This window comes from Vanellus vanellus (genome assembly GCF_965231255.1).
Source record: "Vanellus vanellus genome assembly, chromosome: 4".
Taxonomy (NCBI): domain Eukaryota; kingdom Metazoa; phylum Chordata; class Aves; order Charadriiformes; family Charadriidae; genus Vanellus; species Vanellus vanellus.
Window position 1 is genome coordinate 53,293,407 of NC_138909.1, and position 22,029 is coordinate 53,315,435.

Here is a 22,029-nt window from a genome sequence, read left to right on the forward strand (position 1 = left end):
ACCAAAAAAAGCACTACACAAACTTCTGTGCATTTAATTACATTATCCATACCAACTAAATAAGCACATCAGAACAAAAGGAACACAGACTATTAGAACTCACCAGTAGCCTATTCTGAATACAAGTACAAAAATGATGTAGCAAGCTACTGAGACTAACAAAAACTATCCACAAAGAAAGTATAAATATACAGCAAAAAGGACATGGTGCTGTTTTTAAACTAACAGCAATAGATGTTACTGATTTATGAGGCCCCGTGTCACACGACAGGTTTGGAAAGTTCCTTTACCCACAGAAAAATAAGCATACACTGTTTGATACAGACCTTAGATGCTGAACATAGAGCATAGAACACAGGAACAGTATATTCATAAGTAAGTTTTATCATAGAAAGATGAAATCTCCATTAGGAAGAAAATTAATGCAAAACCTAATTAGTTTTGATTTTAAAAGTGACAACAGCTATATCTGCAATTATTTCTTCTGCATTTAATACTACCAATGTTTCTTTTTGTTCATTAACTGTTTCTCTTAGTTGTTCCTTGGTATAAAACATAAGCATAGTTTAATAAAAGCTCATTGTAATTTGTTAATGTATTTTCAGTTACTTAATCTGTAAATTATTTTCCTTTCAGTTATTAGCAGCAGTATCAGACAAGTACATGTTCTTCAACAGTACTCACCAGGGTTATGACTACATACAAAATCCATAGAGCCAGCACAATCTGTACTTTTATTTTGCAGTATCACCTCGACTATTTTTTTTTTTTTTTTTTAAAGCCCAGCGTACTGGCTGTAATTCAAGAGAAAGAACTGCGTGCATGGAAGACTGACAAAAAGTGAGGCTTAACACTATTACTAGAATTAAAATGTAAGAAAAAATGGGTGGTAGTGACAGACAGGGAAAAAATTAAATCAAGTACTTCATAAAGTGAATAACTATACTGACTGCTGTAACGTCTGGACAAAAAAGAGGATGCTGTAGACGTTCAAAATCAGCAATGCCCTTCATATACGATCTGAACATCACACGTGAGAAGAGATCACTCTCCAGACAGTTACTTAACTCGTGCCAGAAGATGATAATTTCATGGCAAAGCAAGCTATGATTCTTGGATTCCTTCCAAGAATTTCAAAGCGAGAAGGGCAGAAAATGCACACCTGCAGAGCACCGTTCAACAATTCTTTAAAAAACCAAACTTTAAAAAGTTCTCTCAGGTGCACGCAGATAGCCCGGACGGCAGCACAGGAGCGCCTGGACCGCCCGTCCCCAGCAAACCACCGCACACAGCCGCCAGCAGCTCAAGCCCAGAAGGGCTTAAAGCCAGGTGAGGCACAGCCGCCTCCGCGCTGCGGTGCCCGCCGGCCGCTCCGCAACCCCTCCGGAGGCTTCCCGCTCCCGGCGCCATTCCTCACTACCACCCCCGGCAGCATCACCGGAGCCGGGGAGAGCCCCCTGCCTCCCCCCGGCCCGTGCTCCCGCCAGGTCCAACCGGCACCACGGCACACGCTCTGCTTTGTCATCTCCCCCCCCGCCGCGGGCCAGCCGCTCGGCGCACGCCGGTAAGCGCCCGTTCGCCCGCTCCGGTGCGGCTCACACCCCCAGCGCCTCCCGCCTTCCCCCCGCCGAACCCCCACGGAGAGCGTCCGGCGGGTCCCGTCCGAGAACGAGCGGACCTCCTCTTCCCACACACACGCGCTCCGCGCCGACCCCACGGCCACCTCCGCGGCGGCGGCTCCCGCCCGGGCTGAGGCACCGGCGCCAAACGACCCACGGCCGCCAGCGCCGCGGCTGCGCCCCCGCCTCAACTTCCCGACGGCGGGGTGAGGGTGACCCCGGCGGGATGGCGAGAGGAGGGGAGGCGAGCCGAGGTGCCGCGGGGCACCGGCGGCCGCCCGGCGCCGGCAGCTCCTCACAACTTACCTTGGGTTTGTAGAGCCACTTGCGGAACCTGTTCATCATCACCGCGGCCGCTGCCACCCCGCCGCCGCCACAGGGGCTGCCGGCTCCCCGCCCGCACCGCTCAGGGGACCGGGGAGAGCCCTGCCGGGAGGCTCCGCCGGGTCGTCGTCACCGCCGCTGTCGCCGCCGCTGCTCCTGCTGCTACTGCTCCTCAGGGCAGAGGCCGCCAGCCGCTGCGGAGCGCGCGCTGTCCTCAGCGCAAGGACCGGCCGCCGGCAGCAAGGGCTCCGCGCCGCGCTGACAACCCCCAAAACATCGCGCGGCCGGCAGCGACGGCGCGCCCGCCCCCCCCCCGCGCCTCTACTGCTCCCCGGCCGGCGCATGCGCAGGGGCAAGCCCAAGCTCTCCCGCCCCGCCGGCTGCCGCCACCAATCGGCTGGGGGCCGGAGAAGAAGGACGCTCCCCCCTTCCTCGCCTTTATGGCGGACTAGCCCCGCCCACTCGGCCGCTCATTTGCGTACGACGGGCAGGGAGCGGAGGGACTACGTGCCCCGGCATGCCACGCCCCGTAGCCGGAGGCGCGGTGCAAAGCGCCGTGGCCCGGTGGATGCCGGGACTCGTAGTCTTCTCCGCGGGCAACGCTGAAGCTGTCCGCTTCAGGATAGCAAGCCCCTACGTGTGACAGTGAGCCCTACTGGAGTGCCTGGTAACCGGCTGATTGATTCATAGCCGCCCGCGATCGCAAAAATCGAGGAGGGGAGGAAGGGGTTGCATGGCAACGGCGGCAAACAATCGCCGCCATCTTTTTTTTTCCCGGCCAGGTAGTTCTTTGTCCCCCGATCGGGCCGTTCCGCAACACGAAGGCGGGAGCGCCGGAGAACTACAGCTCCCAGCAGCCCCCGCGCCCCTTAGCAACGGCGCCGGGCCGGGCCGGGCCGAGCCGCCGGCGGGTGCACCGGGTTCTCTGCGGCTGGAGAGTCCCGCCGCGTTGAGAGAGGGGCAGCGGGCTCCGGCGGGGACGCAGGCAGCCGCCCGGGCTGGCGGGGGCAGCCCAGGTACGGGACCGGGCAGCGGCGGGCTGAGGGGCCGCCCGCGGGTGCAGGGGACTCTGCGCGCTCGCGCATTTACCTCAGGCGGCGGCGCCCGCTTTGGGGCCCGGGGTGTCGCACCTCGGCGGCCTCAGCGGCCTCAGTGGGCAGCAAAGGTGGCTGTAGCCGTATATGACACCTTCGAAAACAAAAATGGGTAAAATGCTTCATGAGGGTGGCACGCAGAAAGTGTCTGATGCCCTGGGCAGGCTTGTAACTCCTTCATTCGTTTATTGGTGTGTATAAATACAGTAGAAAAGATCGGTGGGGTCTATGTTGTACTGTAGACAGGATTGTTGGGGTTTGCTCCCAAAGTTTTCATTATCTGTTGTGATTTTGGGCAAGGAGACAGCCTCGATGTCCTTTGGCTTACCTATCTGGTAAGTATAATACAACTTACTTGCAGAAGGTGTTGCACAGTGAATATTTAATTGTAAAGTTCCACAAGATATTTCCACAAAAATAAAATTACCACGTCAAAGAAAGTATTTGTAGTAGGTATACAAAACACTGAAATACATGCAAATAAAAAATGAATGTAAGATCCAGGCTATAACTGCTCAGGGTGAATGTTTTCCATCTGATGTTTTGCTGTCTCAAGGGAGAAATCTGCTGAAAAGAGGACCTGTGCCCAGAACTGCTCTCTGCTACGCTCAGGTGACAGTCAGCGATGCAGAAAAGTCCAGAGTAAATGAGAATGGCAGGATGTAACCTTTGGGACAATTGTACCCTGTATCCAGTGGCTCTTTTTCTAGCACACAGCTGAGAGAAACACCTATTCCATTTTGAGCAGTAGCTACTTGACCTGACTGAACTTTGTAGGGGGGCTTAGTTCAGCCCTCTCTTTAAGAAGGACGGCTTTCATCAGAGGAAATGCAATCTCAGTCTTTCTAAGCCAGGAACAAGGAGCCAATGTAAAACCTGAAGGAATCTTTCAGGTCATTGAAACTAGTCCCTACAGCTGTGGACAGTTTTATCCTATGTAATTGCTTTCAATATATCTCCAAGCTCCATTGTAAAATAAGGCTGTCAGGTTCTTACCTCCTTTAGCTGAAATTCTACATCTGATAATGGAATAAAATTTCTACCATTTTGTACATAGTACGTATTTTTTATACATAGCAATTAGAATATTCTCCTAAATGGCTGTGTGGAACTAAGGGTGTGTGTCACAACACAAAGCATTTTATTCCTGATGTGTATGTTTTAAAACACTGAGGACAATAATAGCGATTTGTTTAAATACAATCACAAGTGAAGCTTTTTCTATTAAGAACCCCTGTATGTCCAGGGGCATTACTGTATGTCTTAGTTTTCATATTCCAGTTTTTGGTTTTAATGATTGTTATTTGGAGGGGAGGGGTGAATATCAGCATGTACAGAGCATGAGAGCTCAAACTCATTTCTACTATGCCAGAAAAAAAATATATTTGTCACTGGGAGAGCTGTTGGAGCCTGAATTATGATTCAGCCCAAATGAGTACAGAGGTATTTCTCCTTTATCCAAAATCCCTTGTGAGTGTAAGAACCTTGGCAGGTACAGAGAAACAGATAATGTTTCCCAGTGGAGTGCAGAAATGGTGATTCCTCCTGTGACAGAGACACGGTAGTCTCTTTTTTTTTTGCCATCCCTTGTCATGATCCAGACCTGTTTTGCTGGACTTGTTTTTTTAATTGGACATTTTGTCTTGATCATACCAGGTAACTAAATGCCTAAATTGAGCATAATCACAAACTCTTTTTTTTTTTCAGCAGTATGAGATTAGTAAATAAAAGTGCTGTTTAGGCAATTATTATTGAGTATGATAGTGCTAAAAGGCAGGGTGCAAAAACACTGTATCGGGAAATGTTATGATATCCTTTTAAAAAAATAAATGAGTCTTCTTTACCACAGTGGGAATGAATCATCTTGGTCAAGCATTCTTTTCTAACATCAGAGTATGATGACATATAAAATACAAGAACGATTTTCAAAAATATATTTTTATTTTCACCATGGAAATGGCTTCTGTGCTCATTTTTTTCCATTGCTAAACCAGATTAATGACTTTTACCCCTGGTCAGTACTGTCATTGGTCTTTCATACACAACAAGATGTTCATGTGTATATACAAATGAATTATAATTCTTGTCATGTGAATATTAAAATCAAGGTAGCCAGTTCTGCAAACTGGAATGCATATGAATAAGACATCATTCAAGATAGATATAATGCAGTCATTGTACAAACACAGCATCAAGCATAAAAAGTACCCGACCGCTGTGCCTTCAAAAACGTTGATGGCCTAGATTACTGATATGTTGTGATCACTGCCCAGCTGGCTGGCCAACACTGTCCCATTGCTTCCTTATAGTTCCTTTCTGCTCCTATTCTTTTGTTATTTTGGAAAAATAGGCTGTTAATAGCAAGATGTGATAAGATTTAAGACTAAAATTTTGCTTTCAGTTGCATCTCACTGGGAAAAGCAATGGTTTAAATAGGACCTGTATAGCACACATGCAAAAACTCGTGCTTTTCTCTAATATTATCTTTAATTATACTTCATCAAATAACCTGATACAGAAATCATTTCTGGTATCATCCTAAGGATCTTTTGAGACATTTGCAGAATAAGAAATATGTAATTATGTCTCCTATTTTATTGATGTTTGTACTGTATTCTCATTTCTCCTGTTAGATGTTCTGAGTAACTGTGATTTTGAAAGCTTGACCTAAATGTTCTCTTCTCCATTACTGCAGTATATCTTCTCTATGAGCCTATCAACATACATTATGCTACAACTGAAGGAGGCATGAAAAATTAATGTTTTACTATATTTATAGGATTCTCCATGGTGAAGATGGTCAGCCATGGAAAACATATTGCAATAATAGTACAACAGCTTAACAAATTTAACCCTGAAAATCAGAGCGTGGAGGATTTCTTGAATGAATCAGCTAAGATGTTGCAGGTATATTAAGTTTCAGTTCATTTTACATAGCTTACTGTGTTTTACTATGTGTTTTTAAATATAAAGATATCTGTTTTCTAACATGTTGTAGCTTTCATAGTTTTTCTTACAGTGACATTTTTCATCCATGACTAAAGTCCAAATTTCTTATGGTTTTCACCAGAAAACAAGAAAGTAAAGATCAGAGGTGTTAACTGTTTGGGTAGCAACAAAAGACAGGGAAAGCAACAACTTCCTAAAATGGATCTGACAGTGACAGGAAAAGCTTTTCTTCCACTTCTGACTAAGCTGTTTTGTAGTTTCCTATCTCTTTTCCTCCTTCCAAATGGATGTTTCTGTCAGCAACACCCATTTTGTATATATGAATGCAGTTCAGAAGCTGACTAAGGATCAGGTATTTTTGCTTTGAGGACATAAGTGACCATCGGAATAGTGGGACGGAAGGCAAGTGACAGTAAATCAGCTACCTGATTTTAATCTAATACCGCAAGTAACCAGACCAAGATTTGCCAATATGTAGCTATACGGGCTGAAGCAGTTTCTGTCCTTTCCTGATCAGGTCTGTCACCTCTTCCTATTTCTTTGTCCTCAGTGCCACCCTGACTTGTGCTGTTACAGCTACTGGATTGAATCATCTTTAGAAAATCACTAAGGGAAGACAGTAACATTGTTTAGAATGCTATTGTTTATGCATGCCATGTATTATCAGACTACATAGTCAGAGCCCTGATTCCACACTGCCACGTAGCTCAAGTGCTCATTTCCACTTCTGACAATAAGGTCTAAAACACTGCTATTCCAGTTAGATACTTTTACATTGATTTTACATAAACACAAATGAGTACAACAATATAAAAGGTGTGATATGAAAATCAGAGGCTGAGGCAGTGTATCCATACGCATTACTTGGGTGCTTGCTTGCTATTCCAGTTAGATACTTTTACATTGATTTTACATAAACACAAATGAGTACAACAATATAAAAGGTGTGATATGAAAATCAGAGGCTGAGGCAGTGTATCCATACGCATTACTTGGGTGCTTGCTTGCTTAAACGGTTTTCATTCAGGCCCATAGTTTCTGCCACTGCCCTCCTGCCTTGTAGTACTGGCATAACTGTGCATTCAATTACATGAAGGAATGGATCCAGTTTCAAAATAGTCATTTTTCACTGTGCAGAGAGCAGGTAAATACAGCTGCCACTGCTGCCAAAATAAATACTTGTAAAAATTAATATTCAGATCGTTGTTCTCAGCCCAGGAAAGGTGACACAAAGACAAAAGAAGCAGTTACTCCACGAGAGAAACATGAAGCTTAAGTTTCATAATAAACTCTTTCAAAAGAGGAAGAACAGGGAGGATAGCTGATGTCAAAGATAAGGCAGAAATCTTTCTCTGGAATAGTTTCATTTCACTTACTACATAATATTTTTTTCTGTGAATTTATCCAAGAAAGTAAAAAGTAAGATATATGTTTATATAAAATTCAGCTTTGTTTCAGTACCAAATGGGTGATTACAATCCATCATGGAAAATTCACTTCACTTCTTTCTTTTCTGTTTCATAAAAAGCATATGATCCTAAAAATATTGTAGCATTTTTGTATACATGATTTCCAGGCTTGGCCACTAACCCATTAGCGAATTTTACCTAACCCATGCAGAAACTTCCTCCAGTTTGTATCCTGATTAAAGTGAGCACTTTAAATCACAAACTAGACTCAGGTCTCTGTGTCTCACGCTAGCAGCATGACAAATAGCAAACCTAGCATTGTGCAATACTGACCAGCCAAAAATCAGGAGGGTCAGATTCCAAGACCACAAATCTAGATAACTGCAAGGCACAGCTCGCTCTATTTATTTACTTACTTAGGTATGCAGTGCATCACACTTGACTTTTCTACAAGTTACTATCTTCTATTCTATTAGACTTTTCTAATTGGTTAATTAGTTTTCCATCCCTTAAACATACAATCAGATTCCAGTTATTATCAACATTGTATGTTTCATTCATATTCTATATCTTTATTGCATTTGGATGTTTTTTCATCTTTATATCCTTCTAATATGATACCTGAGGTGTCTTGTTCAGTTCTTTGATAACCTGTTGATGACCTATATAAAATATGCTTGTTAACCTATTGTCAAGCTGTTTGTGGTTGTTCCTGGTGAAACCAACAATTTCAGGGTAGATTATTTCTCTCAAAATAAAAAGACAGCATGCATAGGTCATTCCAGAATATGTTCAAGGTAGTTTAGCACCCCAGTAGAGCCTCTGCCAGGCTGAGGGATCAACTACAGCTGCCAGTATTGTCAAGTGCCAGATCTGAGAGATAAGTACCTCTGACAGCCACACATTCTCACCTGAACTGCAAGGAGCAGACAGCAGAGGACATTTGCAGAGCAAAAATCTCTGTCAGAATGAAGTAGGTTTCAAAGAGCAGTATAAATGTTTGTAGGAGCTGATCAAAAGTAAATAAAATTACTTGTTTGGAAATCTAATAAATGAAACAAGAAGATGGGCATCCTTGGCTGATAAGAAATTGGGAATGACATCAGTAAAAAATAAGAGATAACAGGTAGAATGGAACTGAATTGTGAAACATCTTGATAGCAAAGACAGGCAGGTCTCATTTTATAAGCTAGAATCAACTGTGAGATGCTAGGTGGAGTAAGTGGGTCAAAACAATGGACTAACAGAATGATCTTAATGATAGCATTTCAGATAGTTGATTTGCTAGAGAAAGATTGGATTAGTTAAACCCGAGAGAGATGTTTATTACAATAAAACAAAATGTTGAAACACTACCTTAGATTTTTAGCTATAAAGCGATAGGTAAATGCAACTTGAAACCTACTGTTCAAAAAGAGTGAAGAAGTTGTGCACATAGACTGGTTATGATACCGTGGAGACTAGTCTACGTGAAAAATGACCTCTGAAGTTATGGGCTTGACTGACAGGCAGGGTGGCAAAAGTGCCAATAATTGAGGAAAGAAGTAGCAAGAGAGTGCTGAAGTTTTGTTTTAGCATTGTTGAAATTAACCTGACAACAAGAAGAAGGAAATGTCACAGAGAGAGGCCAGCAATTCAGACTGTAGTTTAGGGTTCTTATTTGTGTACATGATAAATGTGAATATGTTATAAAAGGAAGTTGGATTTAGTCCTAAGGGAGTGAGCCTGGAAGGCACAATCTGTCTTCATCAAAATATCCCTGTCAACCAGGGGCATAAGACCCTTCTTGTGGGAATCCTTGCAAATTAAAGCAGTAAAAATGGCTGGTGAAGTGAGGCACAGAAAAAGTGAAAGTGGGCAAGCAAACGTATGTTTAAACGAAGGACTTTACAATATGAATATATTAAAAAAAAAGAAAGAGACATAAAATCCAAAGGGTCAAAGCTGTAGGGTGAAAATATACCAGCCACTGTGAATAACTTGCCTTGCAAATGATAGCAAAAACTAACTGGTAGATTTCCGTATTGGAAATATAGCATTGGTCTTTGTTGAATATTCTGCTCAAAATCCAACACAACATTTCCATTGGTTTCACTGTGCTGCTGCAAAGGTGACACAATCCAGAGGCTTGCACAATAACTCTTCAGCAAGATTTTCTTCTTAATCTCCAGATGGTCTTCATTTACTTACACGTAAGGTTAGAGAAATAATTAAAACAAAGTATGTGATTTTGTGAAGTGATAATAGTCTATTTTGCTCTTTCATAAACACTGTGTAGAAATGTTTACATTTTTGGTAGTTCACAATGGTTGTGAAATGGCTGAACTGTAGAGGTTTGGAACACTCTGCTAGCCAAATATTGGGCAGATGGAAGAGAAAGATAAACTGGGTTCTGTTCTAAGCCCCATCCTCTTTCCATCCCTGTCCTTTCTCTTACTCACCCTCAAACATACTTGCCCAGGTCTCTTCATTTAACCTGTCCCTGTTCCATCTCTTCAAGTTGTTGATTCCGGGGTCCAGCAAGTTCTGCTTGCCTCTTCGGTTTTTTCCTGCTCACCTCAAAGTTCTTGCGTGTTCGGTTCCAGTCTCCACTGTACCTAAATCAAATCAGAAATCTATCTCTCTCTTCAAACTGAAGCCCACAAGAGGCAGGTGCCACAGAGAAGATAGGCAAGACAGACTCTTCTCTCAGTTTGAACTCCCAGACTGACCCAGCATAGCTTGTCCCAGTCTCATCCTGTATCGTAGTGAAAAAAGCCTTGCTTGCCCTGGGCTGGGTATAATAACAGCACACAGAATATTCAGCTACGCTTACTGCTATGGTATAAATTCTCACAAAACAGATGCAAATGGATATTTTTCACTTGGCAAAATATGCATGGATTTTCATAGGAAAACTAAAAGGCCAAATTTGTAAGGCACTGCTTGACCCCTGTGTGCTACTTTGAAAATACATCCCTAGCTATTTTCCTGCATTTGATTTGGAACTACTTACTATTTCCAAATAGCTAGTTAAAAACCTGAAAATTTGACAACTTTCTGTCAAATATCAGTTCCTTGTATCAGACTACGTGAGCCACTCTCATCTTGTTCCTCTTGAATAGCATGGAAGGGTATCCATTAACTTCAACAAGAGCAGAAGCAAGCTCTTATTATTTTTATTTCTTAATGCATCTTTATAATTTTATTTAAATGTCAGTGTTGCCATCTGAACATCTCTCATTGTAGGAAATCTTGTTTCAAGGTTCAAGATAGAAATCTGGAAAACATCTGTGTGTACAGTCTGCTTCCAAGTGTATTCCAGAGTGACTGCCCAAAGTCAGAAGCGTTACTCTGTACATATATTGGTGTAAATGAGATAAGTAGTTGTCCATCTTTATTTATAGAGAAATGATGGCATTAGATACTGCTATCAAGAGTTATGTTTTTCTAGCTGTATGTGGGATTTGGCTTTACACAGTCCATTTACAGTAACGGTGGCCACCCATCTAATCCCTGTGTACTGCTTTGAAAAAGCACCCATCTTTTCCTGCATTTTTGTAATTGAGGTAGATCAAGCAGATAACATATCCAATAAACCTTGGGATACATTTTTATTTTTTGCTTATTGTACTTTGCAACCCCTCAGTATTTCAAGAGGGAAGGGATTCAAGGGAAACAGAATTAGTACTAAAGGAATAGAAAGTGAATTTAAAGAGCAGAGGTAAACCATTACTTTGACAGTAGTTCAGGTCCGTCTGTACCACTGTATGTATAGAAATAGACTCTTCTTTTGGTGTGATGGAAATATATAAACAAATTGCCAGAGTGTCAGGTTTAAAACCAAGGTGTCAAGAGCGAACATAATCTCTACAAGGCCACTCAGGAAGCAAGACAGAAAGACACATTCCAGTTTTGGTTCCTATCTTCCAACTCCTAGTTCACACTTCTATGTACAAGTGGAGTTAGGGAAACTCACTTCCATTAGCCTCTTGTTTTTAAAGAAATACAAATGAAATAGGGTAAGCATTTTTAATTCTTGACTAGTAGGAGATATTTAACATGTTTTCCTCTAATTAGAATGTTATAATGAAAATTAGTCTGGAGGTGATTCTGTGTTAAACTCCATACATTTTATTACTGCAACATGTGAATTTTGCATTATAAAAAGAATTTCTATTTGTTGTTCTCGGTGAATGATCAGACTTGATTTTCTTCCAGGAAGAAAACTACACTTTGACTTGCAATTCAGTTATTTTCAATCTTCATGTTTATTGTATTGTAAGTTATGGTGTTTATAACATAATATTGGACTTGTTTTTCAATGCAAATAGTTTCAATAAGAATATAGGTTCATTAGTAATATGATGGGTGATTCCTAGTTACAATAAACAAGCCTTTACCTTCAATCGTGAAGAATCATATTATGTCCTTCCAACCTCCTAAAAACAAATAATAAGTGCAAATAAATGTCTTTGCTTCAATGTGGTGACTTTGTTGCTATTAAAACAGAATGCAATTTGAATTATCCTGAATAACACATTCACTTAAAATAATTTTTTATGTCTGTCTCAGTTCTTTAAATTATTAGTATTCACATTCAAATTTACATCTCTGTTTCTATTGTTCTCCATTTGAATGCTTAGACTACTTCTTGTTTATCTTCCTAAATGCTTTTTAATACTCCTTTCATCAGACTGATGCCCTCCAGATAATATCTTCGTTCTTGTGTACTAAACCCCCTTCTTTTTATTAAGTATTCTTCAATTAAATCTACCAAAAATGATCCGTAACCAGAGCGGTCCTTCATCCAGTGTGTATTGTACATAAGGATATTGTTTTGAGCCATTTATAGAAATGGACTGCATCTGTTAATTTTGAAAAAAAGATTAAGTTTTGTACCTAACTGAAGCATCCCAGGCATTTTTTCTTCCTTGTGACTGTTAGAATCAAGCTTTTGCTATGACAGATTTTAACATAGAAGTTACCATGCATATTTGTTCCGTTCCTTTCTTTATGCAAATAACTCATTTTATTTTCAGTGGAATTATTTGCTTCAATTAGAGTTGCAGGATCAGACCCATCATATTAACCTTTATAAATCCCATCTATGGAAAAGCTTACTTCTGTAAAATCAGAACTGCCACCCCAGATTCACCGTTTTACTCCTTCATCCCTTTCATGTTGATAGCAAGATGAACCTGTTTATGAGCTTTCCATTTCACAAGAACATGGTGTAATTTGGCATAATTCTTAATAGTTCTCATTTGTGTTGGTTTAGCTGTGTGTCTCACATATGCCCACTCAACTGTGAGTAAAATCCCCAAATGTCAAAAGTCATAGATTTGGCTTTAAATATGAAAATAACGTAATGCAAGAATATTTTGATACATGTGGTGAAAAAAAACCTATTAAATTATACTAATATGTATTATTAGTTACTGACATAAATGTAGATGAGGATCTTTCTAAGGAAAGGATGGAACCTGATTTTTCTGCAATGTCTTGCTCCTGTGATTTAATATTAAGTACAAAGGAAAATAACATTAACTACTTCTTCAAGATGGTCAGCATTATCACATGAAGATGAAAATACAAGCTTGTGACTGCAACATAGACTGTAAATAGTAGAAGCAGGACTTTTTCCTGCTTACATCCTAAGATCCCAAGGTTTTTTCCCCCATTGAAATTACTGGAAGTATTTCACTGACTTCAGAGGGAAAGAGGACTGGGTTCTGGTGACTGATTCAAAACCCAGTGAAGTCAATAAGAATATTTTCTTTCATTTCCACAACATTTTGATTAGACCCTTGGAGAGGACTAGCACTGATATCTGAAGCACTATAAATTAATCAGACTGCATCTGCAAAATGTGCATATTCTGCCTAGAAGTAGACAAGTTCAGTACATACTATTACTCCGTTCTCTCAGGAGGTGAAAGCCATTTTATCTTTTCATCAAATATTATCTTCTTTCTAAAATGTTTGTTTCACCTTAAACTAAATCCTTATCCTGAGAAGCCTCAAACAAGGCATGGCTAATGTTCCTTTCCTTCCTTCTTTCCAGAAGCAAGAGCTTTTCTTTCTTTCCTTACCCATCCTTTTTTGATTTCTCTGGCCCTTAAACAGGTCCTATTGTAACCATCCTTATTACCATACACCCACAGTGGCAAAGCTTGCTTTTTGCAGATACTTCTCCATTTAATTCATGCCATTTCTTGTACTAACACATGTTGAAAGTTGTTTGTGTGCAAAGTCCAATGCTTAAGCTTTCTTACACAGTCTCTTCTCTTCTTGAAGAAACTTGGCTGGCTCCCAGCTACAGCTAAGCGTCAGGGAGCAAGGAACGTATGTCCCTGGAAGCAGGCTAAGGGCATTAAGGATTTCTCAGAAGGGGCAGATAACGCCAATCAGCACATATTCATAACAAGTCACATTTTTTTCACAGGATCATTCAGGGTAATTTCAGATAGGATCATTCTTTTACAACTTACACATTTGGGAATTGGAAGAAGCTGAAATTCAATGCCGTAGAGAGAACACTTTCAGATATTTGTATGGGAATGACATTGTGAACACATGTAACTATATTTTACTTATATCCAGTGTAGCCATTGGTCAACACAATAGTATATAGGCTTCCAAACATTAAAACTATAAGACCATACAGTATTCATCTACCATAAACTTACTATGCTTTACACAACAAAACAACAAATAATAAGCTGTAACATTAGAGATGAAGAGGTTGTTTCCTGAGCGTAGAATAGGCATATTGTTCAAGATCTCTTTTGTCTTCTGGTAAGTTTCAGTGTTCAGTACAACAGAAGGTGATAACTGCATGTGTTACTTTCACCTGTAAATTATCTGGCCTTCCTCATGCTGAAGGACTCACACAACATACTGCGAACATAGCTAACTGATAGTTTTTCAGATAAAGACATGATGTAAAATATACTTGAAAAGGCAGGAAAAGGGTCTGATGGACAGAACACAGGCTCAAAAATTAGTATTTATTAATTCTTTTCTTGTTGCCACCAATGGCTTAGTGTGTCACCTGGGGCAAATCTCTTATCTGCTCCATACCTTAGTTCGTGCATTTGCAAAATAGTATTAGCGAAAAGGAATCTCATTAAACACACTTAATGTTAGTAAAACGTTTTGAGAACCTCATACAAAAGGTGCTCAAAATGTACAACCTGGCATCATATTGTACTGTTTCAGGATCATTTGACCCACTTCTGAAATACATCCCACTGACATAAAGTGCAACATAAAGCCACACGGAAAGAATGCACCTAGGAATTAGTGGTAGAAGTGACACCTACCCAACGCATTATGTTCCCAAAGCAATTATGATTTCAGATATACAGATAAACTGTAAGTATCCTTGAAATTTGTTCAGGACACAATGCACTTTCTGTGCAGAGAGTATTTTAATTATTTTAAAGCATTGGCTCGATATTTGATTCACTAGATTATCAGCAGGGCTTAACCAACAACTGGCTCACCTTTGAGATTTCTTATCCAAGTAATGATCCTGCCCAGTCTTGCTCAGTTTATTACGAGTTCTGATGAGATCACTTCCTTAAATGACACAGCTGCAGGCTGTTTAACTATTCAGTTTTTATATGTAGAAACAGAATACTTAGTACCATTTGTAGTTGAAAGCAGGTTCAATTGATAATATTTCACGAGAAGATTTTTTGGCCTGTGGTCCAGAGAATTACCAATCAGTACTGCAGTCCCCAAGCTGCACCTCCTGTCCCCTTGTTGCTTAGCTTGAGGCCGTGTAGTGGTTATGTACTTTCTTGCTCAGGAAGTAAGCAAGAGTAAGCACTTATTTCTGTGTTTGTCCTAACAACTAACTTCTGACCGACTTCTTAACTCAGAGCAGTAAAAGAAGTAGAGTAAATGTAAATATGGAATTGCATTTTTATGCTGTAGTCTGAACAGTATAGGAGATATGATTTGGACACTGCTGTCTTCTTGTTGTTATCTGTTTTTCTGCCTTTGGTCATCTTTCCAAAGTACATTTGAAAAGCACTGATTTGTTGTGAAACGTTCTGTAAAGTTCAGGAGCATTCAAACTTTTTAAAGTAATTATAAGCTAGGATCCCAATGGCTTGCAGTGGGCAGCTGACCCTCCTCTTTCTGTTCTTTTGTGATATTACATGAACATTATGAGTGACCGAGAGCACAGCTGGATAAGAAACACACAGTCTACATTAATAAGAATCCTGGTACTCACAGGTTTAGTTAAAATAGTCATATTCTCCAATATTAGGTTACAGTAGCAATTAAGAGTCTTTTTCATAGTCCCTGTCCAGGTTCTCCTCTTGATTTAGTCTCCCGAAGTAGCACGTGTACAAAGAACAAGTTTCCTACTGGAGAAGCAAACTCTTACTGAAACTTGCTCATACTGTTGACTAAGTTAATCATTGGTTATAGCTCAGAGACTTCAAATTTTCTTTGCATTAACTGTTGACATTCACACATCAAGGCCTTTTAACTAAATGTGTATGTCAACAGATAAACTGAAAGTTTAACATTGGGGAAGGTTACATTTTACTTAGCAAGGGTCATTAATTTGTTATTAATGTTGGACTGCCCATATTTGATAGTATTAGAAGTGTGTCAGCCCTACCAAGGGCGCTGCTGCTCATTATTCATGTTTTCCAATTACTTCAAAATGATTGTACTTCTCTTCATACACAACTAACACTCACTTTCCAGAATACTTTAATCATTATTAATTTTGTATCTCTATAGACTCTTAATGTGACAGAAGAAAAATTTGTGTTGGATACACTAGCTGGATGCATAGAATATAAATCCTTATTGGATGTAGTAGTCAATGCTTTTTTTGTTCGGGATGGGAGATACTGCCTGATTTCTGAGCGTAATCTCTATATAGGTAAGTTTTCTTTAAAACACCAAATATGTTTACCACAAAGTTTTAAAAGATATTGTTTTACTAATGTAAGTCTTAATATTATATTACATTTGAAGCATTCTCATTGTGTGCAGTGCAGTATGAAATACAGGACCTTTTCCAATGGCCTTATAATGTGAAACCTAAATCCTGAAACTGTTATTCAGTCTGGACTCTCACAGGTGTTAATTGGAATTTTACCTTAAGAAAATTCTGCAGAATATGACTGCAGATTAGGTAACACGCGATGGAAAATAGCACTGCTGACTGGAAGAAGTATCTTGGAAGTTTAACCATCGCTTTAAAAAATGTTCTTCAGTGATTTTCCTGAATAAGTTGGTATCACAAATCGCACTGGCATTGGTTCTCTAAGACAGATATGTTCTGAAGCTTTGTGAGTACTTTGAAAAGTCTAGTCAATTTAATTCAAGAAGTGGTTGAAAAATAAAAAAAGCATATCTAATATAAGTGTATCTACATTTTATGTTTTAAAAGCTATTAAATTTTTATGGCAATTCTGGTTGCTTCCATCACAATAAGGAAAGGTATAGAAATCTAAATCAACAACTGAAAGGGAACCTAAACCATCAGGGATGAAATTAATAGTATATTGAGTTTATTCTAAATGGTAATGCTTCATTGTCTCCATTTCTCCAAAGCCATGTTTTTCAGTGTCTGGAGCACATAAATTATACCTTTAAGCTGAGTGTTGCTATAATTGGATTGTCAGGACTGGTTCACTCAAAAGCCTCCATTAATCATAGGCAGAGGGTAGGCCCTGGGAAATTTTCCTTTATCAACAAGTTGAGAGTCTAAGGTCATTGGCTTACATTTTTTTAAGCTGCTTGTGATTCCCTTTGCCAAGCTGCATTGACACTTAAATGATCAAAGCTGCTTATAAAGGCTGTTGCTATGTGTGAGCAGATTTGAATTTAATAAAGCTTGTAGGAGATAAATGTATATTCTACTAAGACTGTTTAAATATGTTGCCATGCTAAAGCACAAGATTGAAGCCTAATGATACACTGAGTTGGCTGCAGCACATTGGTCAGAATTTACTGATTTTATCATTACTGTTTGGTGGCAGCTAAAATACTGCAGTGCAAGTGAAGCCTAATTGATCAAAGTGAATATGGCCAAATGAAAGCTGATACAGGAGCTCATGAACTTCACAGGTCTGCAAAAATCTCACAGCACTGTCTGTGCCTCTTCCTGTATCGAACTGCATACTTGCCAGAGGGGGGTGCAAGAATCAGATTTGGATTTCCCAGAGAATTTCACAATTCAAAAACTTGGTTGTATTCTAATTCAGAATAAAAACAAAAGTTACAACAATTTCTGCAAAATAGTCACTTGCAAAAAAAAAAAAGGAAAAAAATGTAAAAATACTAGAAATATGATATTTCATGTTTACAATTTTTGTTATGTATAATAAACTATGATTTTGGAACAGATGAATAAGAGCTATCCTCTCTGAAAACAGTAAAAAAAGTATGTTGAGAAATTCACTAACAAAACTTTCATTTATGTCTCTTGTTCACATTAAATTTTGTCAGAATGAGCTTGCTTACACTGAAAATTTTGGTTACACTAAAAGAGAGCTGTTTCCAACAATGTAATACTGTCAGAAACTTTTCAGTCATGTCTCTCAGGAGCCATCTGACTCCTATTCTCCCTGCCTTGTTGCCAGATTAACACAGAATTTCACAGATGGAATATGCAGGTATAAACTGGTACTACTACCCAAAGAAACAGGCCGCCCTTTTTCTCATCACTGGCCACTTATTCTCACCCCTGTGTCATATCTTCTCTTGAGTTAGAACTTATATTTAGCAGCTATCCAGCGAACTGATCAAGAAAGTGCTTCAGGTTAAAATTCACAATCTGTTTTAACTTGGCTGTGTGGGTTACTGTACTTGCCCAAGAGAAGAAACACCAGGAAGTAAAAAGGAGGGAATGGGAACAAGCAATTGGCGGTTGATAGAGCTTCATGTTTCAGTGGTGATGTTGGCATAATGAAATGACTGTGAAATCATGGCAAGATCTTACCTTCGGCCTTACAGGATTCCAAATGCTGTTACAGTAGATCTCCCAGCTTTGCAAATAGATATTTGCAGGCATCAAAAGGACCTCTGTGAATGACTTCAGATAGCTACAATTGTTTTACATTTTTTGTGTAAGTGGCCAGATACTCAGCTGTTAGAATTTCCATAAAATTGTGTAGATTTGCACTAGCTTGGATCTGACTCACGAAAAAGATAACTAATTTGTATGAACCATAGTACAGAATCACAATGCTAATAATGAATATAGGGTTAACATTATATTCTAACTTCACATTACAGTTTGTCATTGTCAAGCCTTATATTGCCCAGGTAGATAAACAATCTTGAAGACTATTGAAAATTAAAGTTACCGGTCTAAATCCCAGAGTATGCTGAGTATAGGATATGGGTTTATTAGAATTTCCTGCTGCATTTTAAATGTATGTGTCTTTCGATAGTTATTTGTTATCTGGCTACTTTTCAACTAGAAGAGCTCGGTCTTCAGCATTTCAGCAGAATTGTGAAATCTCTCGACACTGCAAAAATGCAAAAGGTAACGAAAGTACAAAATACATTTAAAAAATAATCCATTATCTCTTCATTGTGTTTGATTAATCATTACTTTTCTCAACTTTCAGGATAATTTAAATTGAGAAATTAGTGTTACTTTCTGTTTAAATTCAGAAAGTAAATTTGTATTTTGTTATCACAAAAATCTTCAATTTCTATACTTTAGCAGCGAGTATCTCATATTCAGTCAATGATCAAGTTCAAGTGTATTTTATATAATCTGAGAAGGTAGAATAATCACATGATTTACAGTTCATGTGATTTACAGTTGTCCCTCTAACTTGCATACTCACTTTTGGCCCTGCTCACATTCCTTCTTTGACTTTAGGCAGATCCATAGATTCATAAGCAATGAATCTATTGAAGCTTGCAGTTCCTGCTGATTAGTCTTCTTTTTTTACCTGAACAACCCACTACCACTTTGATTATCAAGCCTTTCGTCCTTCCATTGTTTTTTCTCCTTCCATTGTTTTTTCTCCTTCCCAAAAAACAATTGCTTGTTTGGAGCTATGCATGTACCAATTGCCCTGTTACAACAACATACATGCAACTGACCAAACCATTGCTACCAAATAGAAAGCACAACAACAAAGTTCTGCCTGCCTTTTCCTCTCTGGAATCACATATTTGGGGTTCACTCCTCTACTTGTTTGCTAATTTTCATGAAATTAGTAGAAATATAAATATCTTCTGCTTCTCTTTCAAAATGGTTGAAAGTGGTGATTATGTTAAAAGCTATGTTGTAAAGAGGGGGAGAGGGATAAACTGAGTGGCAATGCTTTCTCATAAGCCCTGTTTTCTTAGGTAAATAGGCTAAAAATTACATTACTGGTGACACAGCATATGTCAACTTTGATTAATCAAATATTTCAAAGCACAGTCCAAACACAGTGTTTGAATAACAAATGTGGAATTTAAGAGATGATAGACAAATTTTAACAATTAATACTCAAAAGGCTAAGGTTTATCCTTATACTGATTACTTTTAATGTTCACGTGGATGCCAGTGTCTCTTTAATGAGTACACTTGCTTTGCAATATATAGGGAGAGAGTAGGTTAGTTTGTCTGCATAACATTTTTAGAAACATGCTTTTCACTTTGTTTTGGGTGGGCTTACGATGGAATGGTTTTTATTAATTCCATTCAGAGAAAAAATAATGTATTTCATTAACTGTTAGAAAGAACAAGAGAAGTGGCTTGAAGAATTATCATAATCTGGTAGACAGACAAATCACTCTGTCTAAAATGCTCTCCCAGCCCCTTCTTTGGTAAACGTCTTAGACACAAGCCACTGGATTGGATGTATCTTGAGCTCATTCAGCTAGCAACACAATTTTCCCACTTCATGCCTGTTATCTCTTGTTGATTCCATTCACCTAGCTTTACATGGCTTAAATGTCAGTGCCCTGATGTTCTATTTCAGATAATTTCTCCTTCCTTGTCTAGAATAATTCTTTTCTGATACCGAAGTGCTGCGTTATGCAATGGTCTGCACCTGCTACTTTTTCCCTGTAGATGTAACTTTGTTTGCTAAAGTATCTTATCAGATCCTCATCACCATGGTACCTAGGGTTTCTTCTCTTGCATTAGAAGAGGTTCTTTGTCTCCAAAGTGATGCTAGATTATATTAATGCACCTGCAGCAGAGGATTTAGAAGCAGCATTTGGTCCCCCCAGCAACAGAGACAAAAACAGCAGAAGGCAGATCTGCAGCCTTAGCAACAGAAGTTGTCAGAAATTTGGGATTCTCCTTCAGGATGCTGACCTGTAGATTTTGCCTGGTGACTATTGTGTCTGAGTTCAGACGAGACGCAGAAAAATTTTTCACATATATTTACTTAGAATAGATTTACTTTAATTAAAAAATATATTTTTCTGCACATCATAGGCTGAATGGTATTTTCTTAATCACGTGGATAAACCTTACTCAAATGAGTAGTCTTCATGAAATTAAATGGACTATTCAGTTGAATGAGATCAACTTGTGTGAGTAGACCTCTCTTAAGGGACTGCATGACAGAATCCATTCAAATCAAAGCCACAGTGTTTCCCTATGATTGATGCATGTTCAAATGTTTTCATTTAGGCAGAATATCCAGGCAGAATAATAATGCTACCTCACTAACATATGTTCCTCTGCTTCAACAGAAAATCATAAGATCTCATTCTGTAATAATGCATGCAAAAATTCGTTATGGTTGAATAATTACAGAATAGGATAAAGCCCTATTTTGTAACTTTAGTGTGATTGTTCTTCTAAGAACTTAGCTATGCATTGCTAGCTCAAGCCTATTTTTCTGTTGTATTATTCATACATGTTATTCTTTTATATTTGCTGTAAAATTTAAGGTTATCTATGTTTGAGAAAATACACTGTTGAAATGAATAGTTGAAGTAAACAGCTTTATAATTTCATAATTGCCTTGTAATAAAAATGCAAAATAACTAGGATTTTGTTTCTAGCATTCAAGAATCTGTTTTGTTCTGTTTCTGTTCTGATTGCTTCTAACAGCAGTGAAGGCCTTTATAAAGAACTTCTGAGATCTGCAAAGGAAAATCACTATGTAAGAACTGAGTAATATAATTGGTATTATGATGAGGTAGGAATAGTAGGACAAGATCAGTTATAAGTAGGACAAGTTCAGCCTCATGGTAGACATGGGGGTAAAAAAATCCGAGCTGGGTCATGCAATGGCAGAAGGACCTGAGACCATGCTAGGACACTTTTCTCTACACCTTTACCTCAGGATCCTCAAAATAGAGTTGCCCATTACAGTTTCTTCATAGGAGATCCTTTTTAAGAGCTTCTTGCCTTCCTCTTCATTTCTCTGTTGCACTTGAAAGGTACAATCTTACAGGTGGTTGAGCTTGCATAGCTGAAGAACTAACCTACAATAAAAGGGAAAGAATCAGCAGATGAAGAGAGTACTGGACAGCAACCTCCTTGATTGCCTTTGCTACTGCAGCAAATAGCTGTGGGTGTATATAGCCAAAATAACAGCATTCCCAGGTAGTGGCTGATCTGTATGGAGAAATAGAACCTGCTGTTCCTTGCAGTTACTTCCTTAACTCAAGAGTCAAAAGCTTTTGTTGTGAATATAAGGAT

At 39.3% G+C, this 22,029-nt stretch overlaps 2 protein-coding genes across 2 annotated transcripts in view; one reads left to right on the plus strand and one right to left on the minus strand.

The window, feature by feature from the left end:
• ZFYVE28 (zinc finger FYVE-type containing 28) overlaps positions 1-1,964 on the minus strand; it is a gene marked incomplete at both ends in the record, with an annotated part of 170,882 nt that extends 168,918 nt beyond the window's left edge. Inside the window, one exon of the mRNA XM_082482987.1 lies at positions 1,926-1,964. Coding sequence (XP_082339113.1) covers positions 1,926-1,964 — 39 coding nt within the window. The remainder of the gene's footprint in view (positions 1-1,925) is intronic.
• A 3,661-nt stretch (positions 1,965-5,625) lies between these two features.
• Positions 5,626-22,029, plus strand: part of CFAP99 (cilia and flagella associated protein 99) — a gene marked incomplete at its 3' end in the record, with an annotated part of 63,118 nt that continues 46,714 nt past the window's right edge. The window contains exons 1-3 of the mRNA XM_082483088.1: positions 5,626-5,944; positions 16,146-16,290; positions 18,812-18,906. Of these exons, the coding sequence (XP_082339214.1) occupies positions 5,825-5,944; positions 16,146-16,290; positions 18,812-18,906 (360 nt within the window). The 5' untranslated portion in view covers positions 5,626-5,824. The remainder of the gene's footprint in view (positions 5,945-16,145; positions 16,291-18,811; positions 18,907-22,029) is intronic.